Source organism: Mobula birostris, chromosome 18 (genome assembly GCF_030028105.1).
Source record: "Mobula birostris isolate sMobBir1 chromosome 18, sMobBir1.hap1, whole genome shotgun sequence".
In the NCBI taxonomy this organism is placed as follows: Eukaryota; Metazoa; Chordata; class Chondrichthyes; order Myliobatiformes; family Myliobatidae; genus Mobula; species Mobula birostris.
Genome location: NC_092387.1, coordinates 16,601,111 through 16,622,006, shown reverse-complemented (window position 1 = coordinate 16,622,006; position 20,896 = coordinate 16,601,111). Strand labels below are relative to the sequence as shown.

At 39.6% G+C, this 20,896-nt stretch overlaps 1 protein-coding gene across 3 annotated transcripts in view; it reads left to right on the top strand.

Moving 5' to 3' along the window:
* Positions 1–20,896, top strand: part of slc12a1 (solute carrier family 12 member 1) — a 161,905-nt gene that overhangs the window by 76,740 nt on the left and 64,269 nt on the right. For all 3 annotated transcript variants that reach the window (XM_072282266.1, XM_072282265.1, XM_072282264.1), the window contains 4 exons: positions 8,942–9,065; positions 11,692–11,793; positions 12,027–12,182; positions 15,182–15,281. In XM_072282266.1, coding sequence (XP_072138367.1) covers positions 8,942–9,065; positions 11,692–11,793; positions 12,027–12,182; positions 15,182–15,281 — 482 coding nt within the window. The remainder of the gene's footprint in view (positions 1–8,941; positions 9,066–11,691; positions 11,794–12,026; positions 12,183–15,181; positions 15,282–20,896) is intronic.

Sequence of the window (20,896 nt, the reverse complement as noted above, 5' to 3'; positions counted from 1 at the left end):
GTGTGTATATAGATAAATAATGGATGGGGTACGAGGAGGAGGTGGGGCATTAGCAGAAGTTAGAGAAGTCAGTGTTCATGCCATCAGGTTGGAGGCTACCCAGATGGAATATAAGGTGTTGTTCCTCCAACCTGAGTGTGGCTTCATCTTTACAGTAGAGGAGGCCGTGGATGGACAGATCAGAATGGGAATGGGATGTGGAATTGAAATGTGTGGCCACTGGGAGATCCTGCTTTCTCTGGCGGACAGAGCGTAGGTGTTCAGCAAAGCCATCTCCCAGTCTGCGTCGGGTCTCGCCAATATATAGAAGGCCACATCGGGAGCACCGGACATAGTATATCACCCCAGCCGACTCACAGGTGAAGTGTCGCTTCACCTGGAAGGACTGTCTGGGGCCCTGAATGGTGGTAAGGGAGGAAGTGTAAGGGCATGTGTAGCACTTGTCCCGCTTACAAGGATAAGTGCCAGGAGGGAGATCAGTGGGGAGGGATGGGGGGGATGAATGGACAAGGGAGTCGCGTAGGGAGTGATCCCTGCAGAAGGCAGAAGGGGGGGGGGGAGGGAAAGATGTACTTAGTGCTGGGATCCCATTGGAGGTGGCGGAAGTTACGGCGAATAATATGTTGGACCCGGAGGCTGTTGGAGTGGTAGGTGAGGACCAGGGGAACTCTCTTCCTAGTGGGGTGGCAGGAGGATGGAGTAAGAGCAGATGTGCGTGAAATGGGGGAGATGCGTTTGAGAGCAGAGTTGATGGTGGAGGAAGGGAACTACTGTTATTCATACTTTTTCTGGTAATGGATCGTTGCAAACCGTGCCTATGGCTTCCCTGTTGGAGTTGGGCTGAATCGCTTCCTTGATATTGCATTTTTGTGGTGTGACTGGGAGTCTTGCTGGGGCAGGACAGTTGGAGCATGTCCAGGCTGGAGTGGCTGGAGGCAATTCGATGCAGCAGAGTCGCGGCGAGGCATGGAAACATCCAAGGCTTGATCAGTTTAAGAGCCAAGCTGAAGTGCAAAGGTCAGGTGGTTCGATATGGCAGAGCCGACAAGAGGAACAATCCAAGGTTTGATCAGTTTGAGAGCTGAGCTGAATTGGGAATGTAGGGTATTAACCTTCTCAAGGCAGCAGAGCCCAAGCCAGTGGACGAGGAACAAGCCAATTTAAGTGCTGGGCCAGATTGAAATGGTCAGGGTGTCAGGGTCGGAGATGAGAGCTAGGCCAGTTCGGCTCGCTGTGCCACGGGGTTTGCTGACCTCTTTGCTGGACTGACGCCTTCTGAATTGGCTGCAGTGATGCCTGGTGTTGTGAACTTCATTTCTGAATGCTTTTTGCACAATTTGTTTTTATTCTGTCTCTGCTCATTGGGTGTTTGACAGTCTTCTTTCATCTTTACTGGGTTCAGTTGGGGTTCTTTGTTCCATGGCTGCCTGTAAAGAGATGAATCTCAAGGTTGTATAAAGTGTAGCACACAAAATGCTGGTGGAACTCAGCAGGCCAGACTGCATCCAGAAAAAGAGTACAGTGGACGTTTCAGGCTGAAACCCTTCAGCAGGACTGGAGAAAAATGCTGATGAGTAGATTTTTTAAAGTGGGGGGAAGAGGAGAGAAACACAAGGCGATAGGTGAAACCCAGAGGGGGAGGGATGAAGTTAAGAGCTGGGAAGTTGATTGGTGAAAGAGACAGAAGGCCATGGAAGAAAGAAAAGGGAGGCAAGATGGGCAGGCAAGGAGATAAAGTGAGGGAGGGAAAAGGGGGTGGGAAATGGTGAAGGAGGGGTGTGGGGGACATTATCGGAAGTTAGAGAAATCAATGTTCATGCCATCAGGTTGGAGGCTACCCAAATGGAATATAAGGTGTTGTTCCTCCAAACTAAGTGTGGCCTCATGATGACAGTGGAGAAGGCCATGAATGGACATATGGGAATGGGAAGTAGAATTAAAATGGGTGGCCATTGTGAGATTCTGCTTTTTCTGGTGGTTGGAGTGTAGGTACTCAGCGAAGTGGTCTTCCAATCTACGTCGGGTCTCACCAATCTACAGGAAGCCACACCGGGAGCACCAAACACAGTATATGGCCCATACAGACTCGCAGGCGAAGTGTCACCTCACCTGGAAGGACTGTTTCACCTATCACCTTGTGTTTCTCTCTCCCCTTCCCCCACCTTTTAAATCTACTCCTCAGCATTTTTTCCTCTCATCCTGCAGAAGGGTTTCAGCCCGAAACGTCTACTCTTCTCCTAGATGCTGCCTGGCCTGCTGAGTTTTTCCAGCATTTTGTGTGTGTTGCTTGGACTTCCAACATTTGTAGATTTTCTCTTGTTTGTATAAAGTGTATATACTTTAATAATAAATGTACTTTGAATTTTAAATAAAGAATTGCTTGAGAGGAGTAATTACATATTTGTACTATTACCACCTCAATCATTACAATATTTTTCCCATTTTTCGTATTTGGTGTCATTAATGGCTTACAAGAATAGGATCAGCAACATCAAGGGTGATGGTTACCTTTTTATTACTATGCTTGCAAAGCATCTCTAATTACTTTCAAAAGCCTTTGGCAGTTTTTGCTTCAGTGACTCTTGCAGAAATGGCTCACTAATCCTGATTATGCCACTGCTATAAATATTCATGAGTAATATTTTTTCTTCCTGATTTTAGTTGCTAGTTTTGACATCTAAAGGAATGTGAAGAGGTGTGATGTTAGTGTGAGTCCAGTGAAGTGAATCTTTGCAGAAAGTAGATCATTAATATCATATAATTTTAATAGGGAATAAAGTATATGGCTTCATTAGCTGCCCAGAGAAGTCTAACAGTTGCTCAAAAGTATTAAAGTGGTGTAAACAGTTTATAGAATTCTGAAGCTGCAGCCTTGGTGAAATGCAGGTGAACAAGAACTGAAATAACTCAATTCCTTTTGCTTGTTGGAAGATAATTTCATTTTAAACTCTGTTTTATTACTGCTAAAATTTTAAGTTTTCGAAATCAATGTTTCATCTCAAATTTTTGAAATAATGAGGCCCTCTGTTGATCGGAATTAACCATGGATACTGCACTGTAGCTGCCTATGTGATAAACAAGCCAGGCCAGTACAATATGGAGAGTAAGCTGCTGCCCATACAGCAGGCTCCCCCTCTCCACACAGCTGATGGATACAAAGGAATGGCAGAGACAGATACAGTTTGGCACCAGTGGCATCACAGGAGTTGAACTTAACATAGGACTGCTTTGGGGACTCCAGCTCTGGATTTTTTCCTTGGGTTTACTCCCAAATCTTGTCCCATGAGTGTGTACAGCTAACCACAGCTGATGATCCCCAACTGCCCGGTTATGATAACTTTATGGAACTTAATTTTTGAAATACTTAAAAGTTTGCGAAGATTTGGCATGACACCTAAAACTTTGACAAACTTCTGTAGATGTGTGGCATTGACTGGTTGCAACATGGTCTGGTATGGAAACATCAATGCCCTTGAATGGAAAATTCTACAAAATGTATTGGTTATGGCCCAGTCCATCATGGGTAAAGCCCTCACCACCATTGAGTACACCTGCATGGAGTGCTGTCACAGGAAAGCAGCATCCATCATCAGGGACCCCACCACCCAGGCCATGTTCTCTTCTTGCTGCTGTCATCAGGAAGAAGGTACAGAAGCCTCAGGACCCACACCACCAGGTTCAGGAACAGTTATTACTCCTCAACCTTTCGGGCCCTTGAACTATAGGGGATAGCTTCACTCTACTTCACTTGCCCTAAAACTGAACTGTTGCCACAATCTAAATACCTACTTTCAAGGACTCTTCATTTCATGTTCTCTATCACTGGACCACAAATGTTTTCCTTCCTGAATGCTTTTGGGTGTATCTTACGGATTTTGGGCTGCTGATCATGAACATCACCATGCTATTTCCCTATTATATGCCTTTTTTTTTGGAATGGCCTATTTTTAAACTTTCAATTTATAATACAAGCCAATTAAAATATTGCCCACAATGTAAGCTGTAAAGTTTTCTATCTTGTCCAGGCATGCCTGGACATGCTTTGGGTTGCCAGCATGATCTACAAGAATGATGTCTTTTTATTGATTCCTCAGTGTTCAGCCCAAAAGCTGTGCTGATGCACAATGGCAATATCCACTTATCAATACTAATTGGCTGTGCAGTACACATGAAAGAGAATTGCTGAAATTTGGCAGTCTTGTACAGCAACTACAACTGGAACATCTGTGGTGATCTGAAAGTAGTGGTGCTGCTACGAGGAATGCAGCTCAGATACACCGAGTGCTGTCGTTCCATTTGCAAATAGGACAGCCATCGCTAAAGAATCTCATTACATTAAAAAGGATTGGCCACTCGGTAAGCAGTTGACTCTAGGGCAGAAAAATGTGCCAGATAAGCCACTTGTAGACCCAACAAAGATATTTTTGCCTCCTCTTCTTATAAAACTGGGGCTTATGAAAAATTTTGTGAAAGCGATGAACAAGGAAGGTGAAGGATTTCAATATTTGAGACAGATATTTCCAAGAATAATTGGTGCTAAGATTAAGGAAGGCATTATTGTTGGTACACAAAATAAACAGTTCATCAATGACAGGCAATTCTAAGAACTTGTAGTGGAACAGGAGAAAATTGACTGGAGGGCGTTCAAGGATGTTGTTGAAAATTTTGGCAACTGCAGAGCACCAAACTATGTGCAGCTGGTTGACAACATGTTTCAACCATGAAGTGCAACATGTCACTAAAGATTTATTTCCTGCATTTCCATTCAGACTTCTCTGTAAGTCCTGGTGCTGTCAGTGACAAACATGGTGAAAGGTTTCACTAGGACATTGTAGTCATGGAGAAACGGTATCAAGGCAACTGGAATCTATTAATGCTAGCTGATTATTGTGACACTTAAGTGAGAATCCTCAGACACTGAGTACAAATGAAAGTCATCAACAAAATATTTTTTAGTTTAGTTGAACTATTGTAAGGTGTCAGCACTGGTATGCAATTAAATGCATTACATTCAATAAATGTTAATTTCTTGTTTCTCCAAATTCCTTTGTGATACAAGTAGTCTGAAATTATATTTGTGTTTAGCTTTAAGTGGTCTATTATAACTACAATATATTTCTGAGGAAGCAACACTTTTGAAAAAATTTGCTGTCCAGTGTATCTATTTTCTTTTTCATTTATATTTTCAGTTTGTTTTGTTTTGTTTGTCTATCCTGTTGGGTGCAGTCTTTCATAGATTCTAATATGTTTCTTGTACCTACTGAGTATGCCTGCAAGAGAACAAATCCTCAATGTTGTATATGGTGACATAGATGTACTTTTGTAATTAATTTACTCTGAATTTTAAAGTTTGAAATCAATATGATGTGTAACAAAATTACTATGTTCATATGGGCTACTGATGGAAGAATTTACTGCCTTGGAAGATGTCCTCTTGCAAAATGATTAATCAATGTGCTTTGACAGATGAACTCCCTGCAGCCATGGTGTGCTGGTGGAGGATGTAAGTGTTGGAGGTGGAATCTAGGCTGCTTTGTTGTTGGAGGAGCATTTGTCCAGACAGGTGGATTGATACATTCCTAACTTGTGCTAGAAAAATGGCTTTGGGAATCAGAAGATGAATCATTTACCAGCTTTTTACTGCCTTCAAGATTGGGTTTATCTTTGACCCCAGGAATTTGATAGTGGTGGATTTTGGATGATGTAATTAAATGTTATTGATGTCCCTACGAGAAATCATCCTTCTCTTGTGCTATTGCTAATATTGCTTCCCAGTTTTCAGTATTTGTAGCACCTGGGCAGAGACAGCTTCAATCGCAACTCATAGTCAGAAACGTGACTTATTATTTCATTATGAAAGGTGGGGGTGGGTGTTAAATGCTTGATTTAACCCCCCACCCCCACCTGAAGGTCGTAGGGCCCGAGACACTTATATGCGGAGATGTTGTGATGTCCTGGTTCAAGAAAGTGACTCACCAGTGCCATCTTAGTCAATTAGGAATGCTGTTCAGGGAAGATTGGGAGCATTTTCATCTGTATACTGTAAGCCTTTGTCATCAGAGGAGCTTAGCCATTTGTCTGAAGCACACTTGTAGAAGTGTAGATGGAAGAATGGTTAGTGCTGAGCAGAAGAACAAGAAGACAGTAATATCCTCCTTGGGCATGTTTTCAGGGTGCATGTCATTACTTGGAAATGCTACTTAGTGGTGGGGTGGAAGTTGCCTACCCTGAAGATGAGTTTTGGGAAGCTGAATCTAATAGCCAAGAAGTTTCCACTAGAGGGAATAAAGGCAGCCATGAAACACAAATTCAACACTGTCAGCGTCACTTGCTTGGCGTAACGAATTATCAATATGAAACGGGTCATATGGATCTATGCTGATGAGAGCATTGGTTATCTCAGAGACTTTACACTACTCAAATGATTCAGTAATTGTAGTTAATTAACTTACAGAATAAAAATATTGTTAGAAGTACTCAATAGGTCTAAGGAAAATGGTAAACATTTCACATCAGTGATGTTCATCAGTACCAAAAAACAGTTAACATTTTTAAGTTATACAGAAAAGTGGGCTATAGTGTAAAGGGAATTTATATGATATTTAGAGGAGAAAAAAAACCAGAAAATGTTGGAAACATCAGCAGATCGGATGGCAGCATTTGCGGAAAGAGAAACAGTTAATACTTCAGGTTTTCGAGTCTGAGTCCCTTTTGAACTGGGAAATTTTCAGTTGTAGAGGTGGGAAAAGGATGGGTATAACAAAAGGAATGTCATGCCTGCTCTGATATTTAGTAAGGTCATCAGCACCCCTTTCCTGCACTAAACCCTATATCCCTTGATTTCTTTAATTCCAAAAAGTAGTTTGAATATACTCAGTAACTTAATCTTGATAGGCCTATTGATTAAAGAATTCCAAAGGTTCAGTGCTGTGGGTGAAGAAATTTTGTCTCATTTTAGCTGTCTGCTTAATTTGAAACTATAACCCTCATGGTTCTAGAAATCCCTGACAAGGAAGCCTCAACTTTATATCCACTTTAAGCCTATAAGAATTTTCTATGCTTCTAAGATCATTACTCATTCAACTGAATTTGAGTAAATGCATGGTCTGCTTAATTTTAATCTGGCACCAAGCTTTCTCTGCACTTACTCTATCATTTGGTATATCACTCCTTGGTGTCAGTGTATTCCAAATGCATTCATAACTGCCCTACAAAATTGGAATGAGACATCTCTACTCTTGCGATCAAAACCACTTGTAGTAAAGGCTAGTTTACTCTTCTCCTTCCTAATTTCCTTCTGAATCTGGATGCTAACATTGAATGATTCATGTACAAGAACACTCACTGGTCCTTTTGACCATCAATACCTTTCAATCTCTCTTTTCAAAAAGATACTCCTTTTTATTACAATAAAAGGAGTATCTTTTTAAAATGAGATGCTCGTTTCATCTTATTTTAAATAGATGCTTTTTTAAAATGAGATGAAAGGGAGTATCTTTTTCATCTTGATTTCACATGTTTCTACAATATATTCCATCCTCTTTGTCTTTGCACATTTGCTTAAACTGATTATACGCTTGGAAATTAGGCTGTGAAAAGCTTCAGAGCCAGCTTTGTATTGGTAGCAAATTTGGAAAATGACACTCAGTGTTATACAAATCATTGAAATGGGTTGGAAACTGGAAGTCACAACATTAATCCTGATATCATCCTACCAGCCATAGTCTCTTAACCTGAAAATGACCTGACTATTCTTACTGTTTTCTGTTTACTAATCCTGAGTCAACACCAGTATATTGCCTCCAATTCCACACACTTTAAATTTGTTTTAATGATTTATTTTATTAAGATGCCATGAAAACCTTAAACTCCAGATATACCAAGTCATCTGGTTAATTCTTATTTATTTCTGCCAGTTTACAACCTTAAACTGAGAAACCTAAAAAATAATTTCCTTTTCATAAATCCATATTGATTTCACCATGTTTATTTTTATATTTTTAACAATTGTTCTTTTACCAGTTAATAAATTCTAGCACCTTCTCTGCAACTTGTTTTCTTTCTTCCTCCCCTATTAAATAATAGATTTTTTTTCATTTCCAATATGTGGGAATCATTCTTGAGAATTTTGAAAGCTCTCAGCCAGTGCATCCACTGTCCCTGTAGCAAATACTTCAATGAATAATATTGAGTAATTATGGAATAATAATTATGAAAAACAGAATAATAAGCTGTGAAGATGAAGAGATTGAAAGTTGAGAACTAGGATAACTCATTTGCAAGAGGAAATGAAGAAACAAGATATAGGTAATGGGATGGATGGTGAAAAGCTTCGACCAGATTACTTCATACAACATTTCAAAAGGTAGAATAATTTTTTATTGGTTTCTTTTCCCCTCGACTGAGAATTCAGATTTACTGTGATTAGCATGACTGACTGACTTTACTCACATATAATTTTACTTCACTATGTACTCTTTGACTATATTCTGTTTGTTCTTGTACCCGGAAAATAAGTAGTACAAAATACCAAATGAGGCTTTTCCTTGTTTTGAAAACCATCGATACACTTGTCTTCATTTTTTTTAAGAAAACAAGGTTTTTGTAATATCCTAGTTGAATTTTTGAAGCACTAGATAGGAATTGATGGCTAACTTTTCATTTCACTGAATTAAATAGCAAGGGAGAAGTTTTCTTAACATCTTTTCATCAAAAAATGTAATGAACTTGTGGAATAAATTATTAAGAATGCCTATTGATATAACTGGAGAACTTGTGTTTCTGGAGATTGAGTGGCATGGTGAAAAAACTGGTAGGTTGAGCTGGTTATCTCTTGGGACAGTATGGTTTATACTTGTAGCTAAAATGGCTGCTGATCTAAAATTCCTCTGTAGAAATGGGTTTGTTAGGTTGCAAATAATTGACTTTATTTTCTCTACAGGCACTCTGCAAGGATAATATTTATAAGGGGCTTTATTTCTTTGGAAAGGGATATGGGAAGAATGGTGAACCTATTAGAAGCTATATTTTAACATTCTTTATTGCTGTTGCATTCATTCTGATTGGTAAGTGGGGTTCATCTTAAATCCTTTAAATTGCTCTTAAAAAGTAGCTTGGTATTTTTACAGAAACTTGCAACTTCCTGAGCTAAAAACAGAAAAAGTAGAAGTTCTCAGTATCTATAAATCAAGCCTTTAACTTGAACATCTTAATAAAATCTAAGTCACATTTCCATTGCTGCATTGGTGACATTAATGCAAAATACAGGTCGATCTTCACTAATCTGACTACCTGTAATCCGGTTCCTTCGATAATCCAGCACTGATTATGCTCAATGTGATCCTTCTGTAATTCGGCATTTTCACTAATCCAGCACTCCTCAGGTCCCAATGGTGCCGGATTAGTGAAGGTCAACCTGTATTACATATGTAATTTTATGTAATTTTATTTGGTAAAAGGACATTGAGTTATTTTTACCCCTTGTGGAATTACAAGTGTCTATACAACTTCAGAATCATCTGAATGCAAGACAGTTTTCCAAGCAATGCACAAATTGTATTATATTAATTAAATTAATGCAAATTTGCAGGTGAGTTAATATCAATTTTTAATCTGTACAGATTTTTTTGTGGCATAAGCTTTGAGTCCCTAAGTGTTGTTTTTTGTGGCTTTCAATGTGACCATATGTTAGAGAGCATGGTATCTAAAATTTCATCCAGGCAAGATTTTGTACTATGTTTGCCTTAATAATGACCAGGATAGTTTACTCTGGACAGAACTAGACTTTAACTTGTGCTGAAAGCAAAATCCGAACACTTATATTGCATATAGTGTATTTCTCCTCTTAGCATAGCCACAGTGCTGTACAGCCCTCCACAAAATGAACTTCAAGTAGACTGACTTAAACTGGGATGCAAGTCACCACACCCTCAAGTGATTCAGCAAGTTACCCCCAGAACTTAAGTGGCCAGAAATGCTAGAAAAACTCTTGCAAAAATCAAACTGGTTTCTTCAAATGAAGTGAGTGGGAGAAAAACAGGAAAAGGCTTCCATTAAGTGATACTGCCAAAAATCTTAATGCCGGTTTCAGAGGAAGGCATTCTGTAATCAACACTTCCTGCTGGAGCAATGTTTATACTGGCTACCTTTCTATAAGGGAGTCCTCACTTAGATTTTGAACTCTGAAAATCTCAAGTACAAGCTAATCGTTTGTAAATTGTTGGACACCCTCATTCTTGGATACCTTATTTCAAAATCCTCATCTGACCCCATGATAGAATCCACACATGACATTTTAGATTGTAGGCCTTTGACCAGCAATGTGCCACAGGGCTTTTGTCATCTGCAATAATGACTTGAGTGAGAAAGTAGATGGCAGAGTTTGTTGGCATTAAAGAAGGTTATCTTTAAATTGCAACTGGATCTAAATTAGCTGGGAAATGGGTCAAGGATTAGCAGATGGCATTTAACTCGGGCAAGCACTAAGTGTTGCAATTTGACAAGTTAAACCAAGACAAGATTTGTACATTAAATGGCAGGGCCTTGGAGACTACTGTAGAACAGAGACCCAGGGATACAGTACATAGTTCCTTAGTAGTGGCACAAGAAGACTTAGTGAGGAAGGTGTTTGGTGTGGTTGTCTTTTGGTCAGGGTATTGAGTACAAATGTTGGACGTCATGTCACAACTGTACAAGATGTTGGTGAGTCTGCACTTGGAGTACTGTTGGCTGTTCTGATCATCTAACTATAGGAAGGCTGTCATTAAGGTAGAAAGGGTGCAGAAAAGATTAACAATGTTGTTACCAAAACTGGAGGTCTTGAGTTCTAAGCAGAAACTGGACAGGCTAGAGCATTTTTTTCTTGGAGTGTAAGAGGCTGAGGGTTACCATATAGAGGTATATAAAATCTTGAGGGGCGTAGATAATGTGAATAGTCAGTCTTTTTCCCAGGAAAGGGGAGTCTAAAACTAGAGAGTATAAGTTTAAGGTGATACCTAAGGGGCAATTTTTTCCACACAGAAGATGGGGGGGGGGGGTATGTGGAACAAGCTGCTAGAGGAAGTGGGTGAAGTTACAACATTTTTAGAACAAATTATTTGGACAAACATGTGGATAGAAAAGGCTTAAAGGAATATGGACTGAATGCTTAGGCAAATGGGACTAGCTCAGGTAGGCAATTTAGTCGGTGTGGGCAAGTTGGGCAATAGGGTCTATTTATATGCTATGTGACTCTGACTCAACAAGAACTCAGCCACAAAGTGGAGAAGCTGATTGTTTTTCTTCAGTGTGTATCTTACTTTTGCATATCGAAGCACCCCAAAATTACAGTTTCTTATAGAAGCAACTTCTTGCCAGTAAAAGCTTGAAATCATAGGGAATTTTGAAATGAAGTGATTGCTGATTATTGGAAAGGTACTTGAATTTTACCTATCACCTTCTAGCTACCCTTCTTCCCCTCGCCCCATTTTTTATTCTGGTGTCTTCCCCTTCCTTTCTAGCCCTAAGAAGGGTTTCGGTCCAAAACATCAACCATTTGTTCATTTCCATGGATACTGCCTGACCTGCTGGGATCCTCCAGCATTTTGTGTGTGTTGCTTCAGTTTTCCAGCATTTACGGAATTTCTTGTGGTTTTTTTTAAATTTTAAGATGTACTTTGATGAAATCTAAAATGTTACTTTCTTTTTTTCTAGCTGAGCTGAATACTATTGCACCTGTTATCTCAAACTTTTTCTTGGCCTCGTATGCACTTATCAATTTCTCATGTTTTCACGCTTCATATTCAAAAACTCCAGGTCAGTAATTTGTATATAGATTCCAACTGAGTATAAATTACAGGACACCTAAACTTTCTTGGTTTTGAAATTCCAGCATCATTTTAGCATTCAAGTACTCTATTCTGAAATGAAATGTAAGTTTGGCCATTCAGTATAAGTTGGCATCTTGAACACGTTTACATAGCTATTTGTTGAGATTATGTTTCGCAGCATAAATGAAAGTGTAAATTCATAATTGATTGTTTTAACAGGGTGGCGTCCTGCCTTTAGATTTTACAACATGTGGCTCTCGTTACTTGGAACTGTTTTGTGCTGTGCGGTCATGTTCGTCATCAACTGGTGGGCAGCTGTAATCACAGTTGCAATCGTGCTATTCCTTAATATTTATGTTATTTACAATAAACCAGGTGAGAATTTTTCCTTGCTTCTGAATGTGCAGAATATACTGACTTAAGTGTACATTTACAAATGTATTAAAAATAAATTTTCTGGTTCCAATACTGATTTCCCAGCAAATTTGAACTCAATAGCTGGAACTATTAGTATGTGCTGACAGTAGCATTATATAGATAGCACATGGCCCTCTGTCTTCCTGTTGAGAAGATTTAACACAAGCACGAATACTTTTCCACAAATTACTGTTGTCTATGGGCCACATCCCTTCTGCTCTGCTCTAGTTCTCTGAGCACAGAGTCTGGTATGCAATAAAGTTCAATTTTTTTTTGTTTAATATCATTGAAATTTCCTCTTGGAATGTGACTACCGTAGCTCTTATGGTTTAAAGAAATGTTGTAAACCACTGGCTACCTGCACGTGGTGGGCACCTACCCATACTGCTGTGTTAGAGTTAAAGGAACTGGAAGAAAATCGTATGCTTGGAGGTTGCAGACTTGGCTCTTAACATAATGAGCCTGGTTTAACAATGCAGTTCTATTACAGGGTGCACAAAATATGTCAAAATTTCTTAGTCCCAGTATTTCTAAATAAGAAAGCCAATCATTCTCAGAATTCATATTTTATTGGGGTAACATGTTGGAATAAGCTATGCTGGAAGTTGTTAATTCATGTGCCCATAGAAATTCAATACTCTTAGTGCTATAGAGCAATATTGCACAAGTACAGGCCCTTCGGCTCAGAGTCAGTACTGACCACAGTACTCACCCATCTAGTCCCAATTTCCTGGGTTCAGCCTATATCACTCTAAGCCCAGCCCTCCATGTACCTATCCAAGTGCAGCTCATTCCATATATTCATCATTCTCTGCATGGAATATTTTTCCCTTTATGCCCCTTTTAAATATTTCCCCTTATCCTAAATGTATGCCGCCTAGGACTGGAGAAAATAATGCTACCATCCACCTTATCGGTCACTCGTCATTCTCCTACACTCAAAGGAATAAAGACTTGGTCTGACCAGGCTCTCCCTGTAACTCAGACCCTCTAGTCTTGACAGCGTCCTTGTAAGTCTTTTCTGTACACTCTCCAGTTTAACCACATCTTTTCTATGACTGGGTAAATGTATTCCAAATGCAGTCTCACCAATGACTCGTACAGCAGCAACATAATATTTCAACTCCTTTACTCAGTGCCCTGACAGAAAGTCAGCAGTTAAATGCCTTTTTCACCACCCTGTCTACCTGTCACACCACTTTTAATGAACCTGCACTTGTATTCCTAGATCTTTACCATTCATAGCACAAGTCCTGCACTGATTCCGTTTTTTCAAAGTGCTTCATCAATTTGCCACTCAGCCCACTTCCCTAACTAACCAAGATCCCTTTCTAATCTTCGCTATCAGCAAGGTTTAATTTTGTGTCATCCGAAAACTTAACGATCAAGCCTTGTGGATTCGCATCCAAATCATTTATCTAAATAACAAATAACAAGGGTTCCAACACTTATCCCTGCAGCACACTACTAATCACTGGCCTCCATTCGGATAAACAGCCTTCAGCCACCGCTCTCTGCTTCCTACTTCGAAGCCAATTTTAAATCCACCTAGCTAGCACTTACTTGACTCTATGGAGTCTAAACCTCCAGAGCAGTCTACAGTGCAGGACCCTGTCGAAGACCTTGCTAAAGTACAAATAGACAACATCCATTGCCCAACTCTCATCCTGTTTTTTTATTTTTAATTTGGTTACCTCCTCAAAAATCTCAAAAGTTCATTGAGCACAAAGCTATGGCTGACTCCGAATCAGATTCTTGTCTTCACAAATGCCTGAGAATTCTGTCCAGTCTTTATGAACTTCACTAGTGACTAACGATGAAGCTGCTATCTCCAAAAGGGCGCTTCATGATTTCTCCTCTAGCCTCCCGAAAATTTCAAAGGTGCATGTGATCAGGACCTGGTTTTTATCCATCTTAAAATGCTGTCAAACTGCAAATGCCTTCTCCCTGATAATATAATTGTCTTCCAAATCATTTTCTTTTATTTCCCTTTTCTCCTGAGCTACCTCGATTTTTCTCCACAGTAAAACACAATGGATAAATACTTGATTAAAAATCGCTTCCATCTTCTGTGACCCAAGACACGGGCAGCCCTGCTGATCTCTGAAGGGACCTACTCTCTCCCTAGTCACCCTTTTACTCTTAATATAGCTATGGAACCTCTTGGGCTTCTCCTAAATCTTATTTGCCCAGCTTCATATCATACCATCTCTTTGCCCTCCTGACTTTCCTCTTAAAAGTATTTTTAGTCTTATAGTCATCAAGGGATTCATTTGTCTCCCCAGTCTCCTAAACACAATGCATGCTTCCTTTTACTTGACCGGAACAATATCTCTCACCAGCAGAGCTTCACTAGCTTGCCAGTTTACCCTTCATCCTAACCAGAACATGCCGCTCCTTCCTGGTGTCTTGATATCACACTCTTAAAAGCTTCTCACTTACTATTCTTTATTTTCTCTTCAAACAGGCTCACCCAATCAACCTCTTCTTCATCCTGCCAAATTCCCCAAAGTTAGCCTTTCTCCAGTTAGGACCCTAACCCATGGACCTGACCTATCTTTTCCAATCATTATCTTAAAACTAATATAATTATGGTTGCTAGAGCTAAATTGTTCCCTGACAGTCACTTCATTTACTTTACCTTCCTCTTTTTCTAAGAGAAGGTCCAGTATTGCACCCTCCAGAATAGGGCCCTCTAAGACTTAGGAAGCTTAACTGAACACATTTCACATACAGTATTCTGTCCTTGTTTGGTATGGGGTTTAAGCCTGTGAAATAATGAAAATGAGCAAAGGCAAATTTAGTGCAAGCAGCTTGCCAACCTCGTCTAGTACAATAGGTGAAGCTTTTTCTTTGAACATTCATGATGATAATGTTTAATCAGTGATGACTGATGGTTTCAAAAGATGATTTTGCTTCTGTTTATTATACTGAGGTTAAAAATGTTATTTTTACAGAGGTGAATTGGGGCTCTTCAGCACAAGCCATGTCTTATGTCACTGCACTACAAGATGCACTTTCACTGACTGGGGTGAATGATCATATTAAGAACTTCAGGTATGATAGGAGCATAATAATGAAGGTTGACTTCTAGATGTCAGATCCTTGAATTCTGTACCAACTAATCTTAGTTCCTTTTTAAATCTAGACAATGTCATGTCAAGCTGCTTGGAAGATAGTTGAGGATTATGGAAGGAGATTGGGAAAATTTTGAGGTTAAAATTTGGTAATTATTACCATCCTGGTTTCTAAAGATCAAAATATTTGGTAAACTCCTGATGTTGAATTTTGACCACAACCTCGGTATGACAGTCTTGATTAATTTTGAAAGCAGATTAAGAAATCGGTGAGGGATAATTTGATTAAGCTGTTACTTAACTCTACATTAAACTATTCATTCAACATGCTCAAGACTTTGGTGCCTGGCCAGCAGGTTTTCTGTATTATACGGCAGATATCTCATTGAATCTATGGCACACCTTATTCAATTTTTTTCCCCACAATAACTCGGTAAGCTTCAACAGAGTATGGGAAGCAAAACTAGGTAAGTTTCAGTGGAGTGCAGGAAATGAAGCACCAGTAAATGGAATAGAGTTCAGGAATTGTGGCCTTGCTGTGTGGAAGGGAAAGCAACTTTAACGACCCTGGTGAATGGAAAGCAAGAGCAGAAAAGCAGGAGCCATTAGGAGGTAGTGACCATAATATGGTAAGTTTTAATCTACAATTTGAGAGGGAGAAGGGAAGATCGGAAGTGTCAGTATTACAGTTGAACAAAAGGGACTATGGACAAATGAGGGAGGAGCTGGCAGAAGTTGACTGGAAAGATACCCTAGCAGGGATGACAGTGAAACAACAATGGCAGGTATTTCTGGGAATAATACAGAAGGTGCAGGATCAGTTCATTCCAAAGAGGAAGAAAGGTTCTAAGGGGAGTAAGGAGCGACCGTGGATGACAAGGGAAGTCAAGGACAATATAAAAATAAAAGAGAGGAAGTATAACATAGCAAGGATGAGTGGGAAGCCAGAGGATTGGGAGACTTTTAAGGAGCAACAGAAAATAACTAAAAAGGCAATACGGGGGGAAAAGATGAGGTACAAAGGTAAGCTAGCCAAAAATATAAAGGAGGATAGTAAAAGCTTCTTTAGGTATGTGAAGAGGAAAAAATTAGTTAAGACCAAAGTTGAGGCCTTGAAGACAGAAACAGGTGAAATTATTATGGGGACAAGGAAATAGCAGACGAGCTGAACAGGTACTTTGGATCTGTCTTCACTAGGGAAGACACAAACAATCTCCCAGATGTAATGGTGGCCAGAGGACCTAGGGTAACAGAGGAACTGAAGGAAATTCGCATCAGACTCAAAATGGTGTTGGGTAAACTGATGGGACTGAAGGTTGAAAAATCCCCAGGGCCTGATGGTCTGCATCCCAGGGTATTTAAGGAGGTGGCTGTAGAAATCGTGAACGCATTGGTAATCATTTTCCAATGTTCTATAGATTCAGGATCAGTTCCTGCGGATTGGAGGGTAGCTAATGTTATCCCACTTTTTAAGAAAGGAGGGAGAGAGAAAACAGGCAATTATAGACCAGCTAGTCTGACATCAGTGGTGGGGAAGATGCTGGAATCAATTATAAAAGACGTAATAGTGGCATACAGTATTTGGATAGCAGTGGCAGGATAAGTCCGAGTCAGCATGGATTTACGAAGCGGAAATCATGCTTGACTAATGTTCTGGAATTTTTTAGAATGTGACTATGAAAATGGGCATGGGAAAGCCAGTGGATGTAGTGTACCTGGACTTTCAGAAAGCCTTTTGATAAGGTCCCACATAGGAGGTTAGTGTGCAAAATTAGAACAAATGGTATTAGGGGTAGGATACTGACATGGATAGAAAATTGGTTGGCAGACAAGAAGCGAAGAGTAGGGATTAGCGGGTCCTTTTCAGAATGGCAGGCAGCGACTAGTGGGGTACCGCAAGGCTAGGTGCTGGGATTGCAGCTATTTACAATATACATTAATGATTTAGGTGAAGGGATTAAAAGTAACATTAGCAAATTTGCAGATGACACAAAGCTGGGTGGCAGTGTGAAATGTGAGGAGATGGTTATGAGAATGCAGGGTGACTTGGACAGGTTGGGTGAGTGGGCAGATGCATGACAGATGCAGTTTAATGTGGATAAATGTGAGGTTATCCACTTTGGTGGCAAGAACAGGAAGGCAGATTACTATCTGAATGGTGTCAAGTTAGGAAAAGGGGAAGTACAACGAGATCTAGGTGTCCTTGTTCATCAGTCACTAAAATTAAGCATGTAGGTACAGCAGGCAGTGAAGAAAGCTAATGGCATGCTGGCCTTCATAACAAGGGGAATTGAATATAGGAGCAAAGAGGTCCTTCTGCAGTTGTACAGGGCCCTGGTGAGACCACACCTGAAGTATTGTGTACAGTTTTGGTCTCCAAATTTGAGGAAGGACATTCTAGCTATTGAGGGAGTGCAGCGTAGGTTCAGGAGGTTAATTCTCGAGAAGGCGGGACTGTCGTGTGTTGAAAGATTGGAGCGACTGGGGTTGTATACACTGGAATTTAGAAGGACAAGAGGGGATCTGATTGAAACATATAAGATTATTAAGGGATTGGACACGCTAGAGGCAGGAAACATGTTCCCGATGTTGGGGGAGTCCAGAACCAGAGGCCACAGTTTAAGAATAAGGGGTAGACAATTTAGAACGGAGTTGAGGAAAAACTTTTTCACACGGGAGTTGTGGTTCTGTGGAATGCTCTGCCTCAGAAGGCAGTGGAGGCCAATTCTCTGGATTCTTTCAGAAAAGAGTTAGATAGAGCTCTTAAAGATAGTGGAGTGAAGGGATATGGGGAGAAGGCAGGAAAAGGGTATTGATTGTGGATGATCAGCCATGATCACAGTGAATGGTGGTGCTGGCTCAAAGGGCTGAATGGCCTACTCCTGCACCTATTGTCTATTGTCTACTGAATTGGAGGCTCCATTGAGTGGTTCTGTGATGTTAGAACTCAAGCCCTGGTGAGTTGTTGGGGAGTGGTCTTGGAGCATGGGTACCTGGGACTCAGTGAGTGCATAGGGAATGTAATGGGTTCCTGTTGAGTGAAAATTGCACATGTTATCTGGTGAGCCAGAAGCCAGTATATTAGGACTTCTGAATGGTCAGCAGATTATTAGACTTCAACTGTTTGCGCAAAATTTCGAGGTCTGAAAAATCACTTCAGCCAATTTTCTGTGACATGATGGATTGCAACCATTGGTAAATGATTTGCAGGTAACATTTAATTGTCAAGTAAGTTTTTTTTTAATGTAAATGTGATTGGCAAAAAATGAAGGTTAAAAACCTGAGAACTTAATGAAGTATCAAAGTCATAAAAATACTCATTCAGCCAGTGTTAATGACACATGATACAGACATATTAACATTTCTGAGTTATTCATTTAAAATGATTTATGTCTTACCACTATGATGACTTACTATGAATCTAAAGTTGTTTGCTGATGATATCTTTCGTGTTCGTACTGTCCAACTAAATGAAAAACTTTGTAATCTCAGAATGAAGCTGTTGTAATACAATTGATTTGAGACAAATTGCAGTAATTGGGCATTGAGTCTATCTAAACTTGATCAACTCTAAAATGAAAGCTTTAGTTGTTGTTTCTAACTGTAAAGAGATGCTGGATAATTACCAGTATGATGGAAATGTAAGCTTTTAAACCTGTTGGTGGTGAGAATGTAAATGGTATTGTCTCTTGTCCATCTTGATAAGCATATCTAGTTGTAAATCCAGTTACTCCTTTTCCATTAAAATAGCTCTTTTCTTGACTGTGAGGAACATGGTAGCATATGAGGTTCTGTACATTATGCAGAAGAGCACTGCATAGAGCAGCTTGTTATCTTGTGTTCTAACTGGCTGCATTACTGTCTGGTTTGGAGGGACTATTGCACAGGATTGGAAAAAGCTGCAGAAAGTTGTAAACACAAACAGCTCTATCATAGGTACTAGTCTCCTTAGCATTCAGGACACCTTCAAAAGGCAATGCCTCAAAAAGGTGGCATTCATCATTAAGGACCCCTGTCACCCAGGCCATGCCGCCTTCTCACTGATATCATTAAGGAGGAGGAACAGAAGTGTAAAGTCATTCACTCAATGTTTCTGGAATACCTTCTTCCCCTCCAACATCAGATTTCTGAATGGGCAATGAATCCATGAATACTACCTCAGTATTTTTTTCTTTACTCTTATTCTTCTCTTTATGCACTGCTTATTTAATAGATCTATATCTTATCTAGCTTGTTAATATAAATATCTATATGGTTAATATAGATGTAGCTATAGGGAGGTAGAGGCATAGAGATAGTACATATATAATTTGTAGTTATTATGTATTGCAATGTACTGCTGCTGCAAACAACAAATTTCACAACATATGCCAATGATATTAAACCTGATTCTGAACTTGTGGAATATCATAAATTCCAAGTTTCTCTGTAGTTTTTAATGTTTCTAACTTAGAGTATATTTATTAAAAGTAAATAGCATTCCTGTTATGGTTTTGCCTTTCCCCAGTTTTCGTTTGTGTTAACAGCAATACTGGCAACTTCAGTGTGCAGGCAGTCTGCTCTCAGCTGAACTCTGCAGCCTTGCACACGTGATGGTCAGGATAGTACTAGCTTTAAGATTTGAGAGATGCTGTTAATTATAGTCCATCACATTAATAATCACATTCAAAAAAAGAATCATTTCCATCAAGCCTACTTTGAATGCTGATAAATACTCCAGTAATAGACAAAACAAAGCAAGCTAAAAGATTTAGTAGCAGGTAGGGCAATACATAGAGCTAGCAAAGTGCTAACTCTTTCAGGAAGACCATATAATACTATTCCTTTTTTTTTAGACCATCTAAGATAGATTATCAAGTTGCAAAATCTCTTTAACAAACTGTCCTTTGTAAACACCACTGTATAGTATTGGTTTGACTAAAGATCCACAGGTGAAATTTCCCTCAATCTTTGAATTAATTCCAAAAGCATATTTGAGTAATACTTCTACTGTTGTTGCTGTGGTGTTTTCAGCACAGTTTCCTAGTTCTGGATTAAATGTTCCAGAAGGGCCTCTGATTATTTTATGTGTCATGAAGGAGGTAAATTTTGCATAATCGTCAAAACAAGGCAATCAGTTGCAAAACAGAAATAATTTGCATGTTTATCTAGGTAAGTGTGTGTCATTATTAATGTGTAGGTGCAAGGTTGGTAAATGTGGTAGAGGCTGGGGATAAGTGAAGCAAGAGGTTTTAGAAAAGTCCAAACATTCACATAGTCTTATTTTTCGAGGCTACCTTTTACCTTCTTCCGGTTAATACTGACCTCTCTATGTAAACAGGTTTTCTGATGGACAGAAGAAGAAAGCAATGTCCCAGAGACTCCAGTCCTATTCTTATTCAATGCTATGCAGTGGGATCCAGAAGTTAAACCCACTGCATTAACTAATTTCTCCTTACTGTGTAAGAAAAGTTAATAACCAGGTTATGGTAGTTAAATTTTCTCAGTCTCCCAGCTGCGCATTGCAATTTACCATGTAAGAAAAAAGTTTCACCTGCAAAAACAAAAAGAATCACTGCTCAAATTAGTGATTAATATCAATAATGTTAGCCACTT